This window comes from Malaya genurostris, chromosome 2 (assembly GCF_030247185.1).
Source record: "Malaya genurostris strain Urasoe2022 chromosome 2, Malgen_1.1, whole genome shotgun sequence".
Lineage (NCBI taxonomy): Eukaryota > Metazoa > Arthropoda > Insecta > Diptera > Culicidae > Malaya > Malaya genurostris.
In genome coordinates this window covers 33156128-33161503 of record NC_080571.1, presented here as the reverse complement: position 1 = coordinate 33161503, position 5376 = coordinate 33156128, and the positions used below count along the sequence as shown (strand labels likewise).

The following is a 5376-nucleotide window of genomic DNA, read 5'->3' as shown; positions in this document are numbered from 1 at the left end:
ACACATATGAAACAGACTCATTTCTGTCAGGTTGTGTATGGGTTGGCTACGATAGCACTTGCTTGAGCGCCTTATCCTTGCCACCGGGCTGGTTTTACACGAACATGACATAACCTCACAAAATGAACAGTATGAACTTTTTTTCGATAGCCGCCGTGTATTAGGTTTTGCACGAACATAACATAACCTCACAAGAATGAGCAAAATGAATCACTTTTGACAGCTATCAGTGGTTTGTTTATGTGTTCATTGCGTTCATTCTAATTTGGATACGTGTTATAAGATATGTAAACAAACCACTGATAGCTGTCAAAAGGTGAACTTGATTCATCGGCAGTTCATTGGTAGTTCATTCGAGTGGTCATTGTGCAAAACCTAATGAGCAGAATGGGTGTCATTTGACAGTTCGACATTGATTTGTTTGTGTCAATGTAAATGCGTGTATTTGAAAATGTTGTCCTGATGTCAGATACGAACTTCATTACACTGTTTCATTTCAGAAGATGGTTTGGCATCAATATCATAGCTTCTTCCCTAAAAACAATTTCAATGCTCATACGAAAAAGTTTTTATTTTACTTCTTGAGAAATTCGTATTAAATTTAGAAAATCTGTGTCAAATCTGTATTCTGTATGCGTATGTAAAAATCTGTATAATACAGATAAATCTGTATAAATGGCATCTCTGCGTACAACAAAGAAATAAGTGCACCTCGAACTACTAGAGGTTGATGTACCGGTTTCAGAATGTCCAGAGACAATCGTTGATTAGAATGATGAGTTGAAGATAGTTGAAAACAAGAGTTAGCCATGTATTCCCAAAACCTATACTTTTATTTTAATCCGAAAACCGATGGGCTCGATTGTCCTACCCCAAGTGGTTCCGTAATAGTTTAATAAATCCAACATTTTTTCACTGGACGAATCAACTATGCCAAGAACCTGGCAGTTGGCTAACCGTTGAAACGAGGTCAACGTTAGAACCAATGCTGGTTGTTCATTGATAATAGCTCTCAGTAGGGATCCTCGTTCAACATGTTCGATCAACTGCTTTCTGTGATCTAGATTCGTGTTTGAAAGACTAATGTGACCTCGAATAATGATGTACTGATCCTTATAAATACGATAGATTTGACCTTTGACAAGACTAATCCCTTCATCCAGTAAATAATTCGAGACGTCAGTTTTTAGCAGATTAATGTTCAAACTTCCGATCCTGCGATCGTTGCACACGTAGCATTCCATCAAGGCACTGCGAATTGTCAACACATTTCTATGTATAAATAAAAAACTAGATAATAATTAGGTAGTACCTGTAATACGATGTCAGGTCTTTTGCCTTCCTGCGGTGATGTTCTCTAGGTTTCATACTTTTCGAGCATATTCTACGGTACTTGAGCATTTTTTGATAAAACATCTCTTGTTCCTTTGTAATAATTTCTGGGGACTGTAATTATTTGCATAGTAAACAATTAACACCAAATTATTTGTGTGCCTCTTGTAATTCATTAATAATCAGGTAACTGTATTATAGCTCATGCTTTCGTCTCAGACAGTAATAAAAGATACTCATGTCATCTCAAGTAGTTTCATTCTGTTAGCGGAATTAGTTAAACTGCAAAGTTTGCATTGTGAGTACAATTTGAATTCCTTGGCACTGACCAATTGAGGACGAAACATTGCGAAACACTGTCAATGACAGCGTTGTGGAATTTTTCAAACTGTTGAGGATGACAGAGGTCTTACTTGTTAAAAATCTGAATATTTAAAATTTCTTGTGATTCATCTATTATGGTTTATCGAAGCTAATAATTGAGCCCTGCTAACATTGATTACTATTATGAGAAATTAGAATTGTTCATTTTACTCGGTGTCACAAATTATTCTGAGAAGTCACAATTAGGCATATGTGCTACAATTCTGGAGGGATCCTTAGTGTCAGTAGGATCCATAGTACTAGCCATGCAATAATTCTGTACACTAAGAATCGGCTGCGTCTGTTGAAACAGAACAGAAAATTTCACAAAAGGAATGTAATGCCAAGATTTTGCTTTGCTACAATTCTGTAGGGTAAATCTTTACAGCAACTTACCACATCCAAAATACGCTGCAATAAGAACAGATTTTCCTGATGTATTCGTTTTGCTTCGTATTCGCGAGATTCCCAATTTAAGAATTTTTTCGCTTTGTATCCGTACGTGATTCCCAGGAATCCCTGCTTAAAGAAATTAATATGGAATCAAACATATTAGCAAACAAATTTTAGATCGCTGTAACCTTTGTCCGGTTGATTCGGTTAATTCGTTTCAGCAGATCCTTGTTTTGTCTAGCAACTTCTCGCTGACGGCGAATATCGTTCACCAGTTTGGTAGAATGAAGAACATTATCAACAAACAATATTGGAGGGTTGGTGTCAACTCTGTGTAACACAGTTGATTTTTTAAACAACATTTTATTTTGGATTCGAAACACACTCGTGACAGTTTATAAAGCCAGTGATATCTTTGCCTACTCGGATGAAGTAAATTTTTATCTCTATCCATCATGCATTGAGCATGTATCGTACATCGGACGTTGCACTGAAACCGTCCGTATTTGCTAATTGTGCTACACCAGTCCTACACTTTTTCTGCTCCGATACCGCCGGTGTAGTACTCAAAAAAAAATCAGTGAAGCACAGCGGTATGGAATCGTTTATCACAGCTTAGCATCTTCGGTTTCCAGTTTCAAGATTTCTTCAAACGAGTTAAATTTGTTAAATTTGTGATACAGTTTCTATAGACGAGTGTCAGGTCGTGTAGTCGGTTTGAGTTAACATCACTTCCGCTCGTTTATTCATGCCTTGATGTAGCACAACACCGGTGTATAGAGGAATGTAATGGCGTTTTGTTTTGACGTGAATACATCTCACTTTAATATGGGGCGCCTTTTTAAAATTTGCCCTGTGGAAGAATGGGTAGAACTTTTTTTTTTTTTTAAATGACTATTTATTGGAATATGAGTTAAAATTAAATTATTAAGATTTAAATTGGGTGTTCAGCCACAAGTGGTGACTTTTCAGCCCTATTATATATATGATTTGGTTATTACCATGAAGACATTATTTGCTTCCGCAATTCTGAGATTTTTGTGTAGGGAAAATTCTAAACCTACTTGTATTGTGTAATGGGGAAAAGGAACTTATATACTAACTTACTAACTAATACAGAGAGCGAATCGATTCAATTGAAGATTGCATCGATTTTTGTCGGAATTTGCTTATAATATTATGTGACATTACATCTAATGGTTCTATATTTGTGAGTCTGTGTAACTCATTTGTACTAAACCAGGGAGGACGCTTCAAAATCATTATCAGAATTTTATTCTGAATCCTTTGAAGCGTTTTCTTCCTGGTGGAACAACAACTTGACCAAATTGGTACCGCATAAAGCATGGCTGGTCTGAAAATTTGTTTATAAATTAACAATTTGTTTTTTAGACAGAGCTTAGAATTTCTGTTTATAAGAGGATATAAACATTTAATATATTTATTACACTTTGCCTGGATTCCTTCAATGTGACCCTTGAAAGTGAGTTTTTTGTCATACGTTAAACCTAAGTATTTAGCTTGATCAGACCATGTCAATTCCAAGCCATTCAATTTTAGAATGTGATTATTATTTGGTTTAAGAAAAGAAGCTCTTGGCTTATGAGGAAAGATAATTAATTGCGTTTTTGCTGCATTTGGTTTAATTTTCCATTTTGACAGATAATCACTGAAAATATTTAAACTTCTTTGTAGGCGACTGCAGATCACTCTTAGATTTCTACCCGTGGCTAACAGACTTGTGTCGTCACAGAATAGCGATTTCTGACAACCAACGGGTAGATTTGGAAGATCAGAAGTGAAAATATTATACAAGATTGGAGCTACACTCGAACCCTGCGGAACACCGGCTCGTACGGGTAGCAATTCAGATTTACAATTCTGATAGCTAACCTGAAGAGTACGATCAGTTAAATAATTTTGATCAAATAAATAGGAAACTGGAAATCAGACATTTTTGCTATTAAACCTTTGTGCCAAACACTGTCGAATGCTTTTTCTATGTCTAGAAGAGCAACTCCAGTGGATAACCCAGAAGATTTATTTGATTTTATCATGTTCGTTACTCTGACGAGTTGATGAGTAGTTGAATGTTCATGACGAAATCCAAACTGCTCTGGTAAAAAAATTGAATTCTCATTTATATGAGTCACCATTCTCAACAAGATAATTTTTTCAAAAAGTTTACTGATAGAAGAAAGTAAGCTAATTGGGCGATAACTTGATGTTTCTGCTGGGTTTTTATCAGGTTTTAGGATAGGAATTACTTTAGCGTTTTTCCATCTTTTTGGGAAGTAACCTAATGAAAAACACTTGTTGAAAATTTTAACCAGGAGTCTCAAGGCAACATCGGGAAGATTTTTAATAAGAATATTAAAAATTCCATCATTACCAGGAGCCTTCATGTTTTTAAGTTTTCTAATAATTGATTTAATTTCATCAAAATTCGTCTCAATAATGTCATCGTGTGATAACACTTGGGTTGAAATATGATCATATTTCAGTGAGACTTCATTTTCAATAGGACTCACAACGTTCAAATTAAAATTGTGGACACTCTCGAACTGCTGAGCAAGTTTTTGAGCTTTTTCGCCATTTGTAAGAAGTATTTGATTTCCTTCCTTGAGAGCAGGAATTGGTTTCTGAGGTTTCTTAAGAACCTTAGAAAGTTTCCAGAAAGGTTTAGAATAAGGTTTAATTTTTTCAACTTCTTTAGCGAAATTTTCATTTCGCAAAAGAGTAAATCTATGTTTAATTTCTTTTTGTAAATCCTTAACTATATTTTTCATAGCAGGATCACGAGAACGTTGATATTGTCGTCGACGAACATTCTTCAACCGAATGAGCAGTTGAAGATTGTCATCGATGATAGGAGAATTTAATTTAATAATGATTCAAATTATCAATTGCTGAGTCGATGTCCGCAGAATTTTCTAAAATAGTTTCATGATCCACATGATTTTCAATGTGAGATCTGTAATCCAACCAATTAGCTCTATGATAGTTGAAAATAGAACTAATTGGATTAATTATAGCTTCGTTGGAAAGTCTGAATGTTACTGGAAGATGATCTGAGTCAAAGTCAGCATGTGTAATCGGTTCACTACAAATATGACTTTGATCTGTTAGAACCAGATCAATTGTAGACGGGTTTTTCACGGAAGAGAAACAAGTCGGATTACTGGGATGAAGAACTGTGATGTAACCAGCTGAGAGTTGATTATGAAGTATTTTACCATCACTGTTACTTTGCCTACAATTCCACTGGACATGCTTAGCATTTAAGTC

General features: G+C 35.3%; 1 protein-coding gene across 1 annotated transcript; it reads right to left on the bottom strand.

The window, feature by feature from the left end:
- Window positions 1–824: 824 nt before the first annotated feature.
- LOC131428574 (uncharacterized) lies at window positions 825–2481 on the bottom strand. Its single transcript, XM_058592620.1, has 4 exons — window positions 2277–2481; window positions 2092–2214; window positions 1313–1446; window positions 825–1251 (listed from the first exon to the last, which is right to left on the bottom strand). The coding sequence occupies exons 1-4, from the start codon at window positions 2448–2450 to the stop codon at window positions 825–827; spliced, it is 858 nt and encodes a 285-aa protein (XP_058448603.1). The 5' UTR covers window positions 2451–2481.
- Window positions 2482–5376: the final 2895 nt, after the last annotated feature.

What these genes read in the sequence shown, in the direction of transcription:
- LOC131428574 (XM_058592620.1), bottom strand. Translation starts at nt 2,450, where the DNA reads ATGTTGTTTAAAAAATCAACTGTGTTACACAGAGTTGACACCAACCCT. An exon ending in ACCGAATCAACCGGACAAAG is followed by an intron (nt 2,215 to 2,276) that starts GTTACAGCGATC and finishes TTCTTTAAGCAG; the next exon opens with GGATTCCTGGGAATCACGTA. An exon ending in GACCTGACATCGTATTACAG is followed by an intron (nt 1,252 to 1,312) that starts GTACTACCTAAT and finishes GACAATTCGCAG; the next exon opens with TGCCTTGATGGAATGCTACG.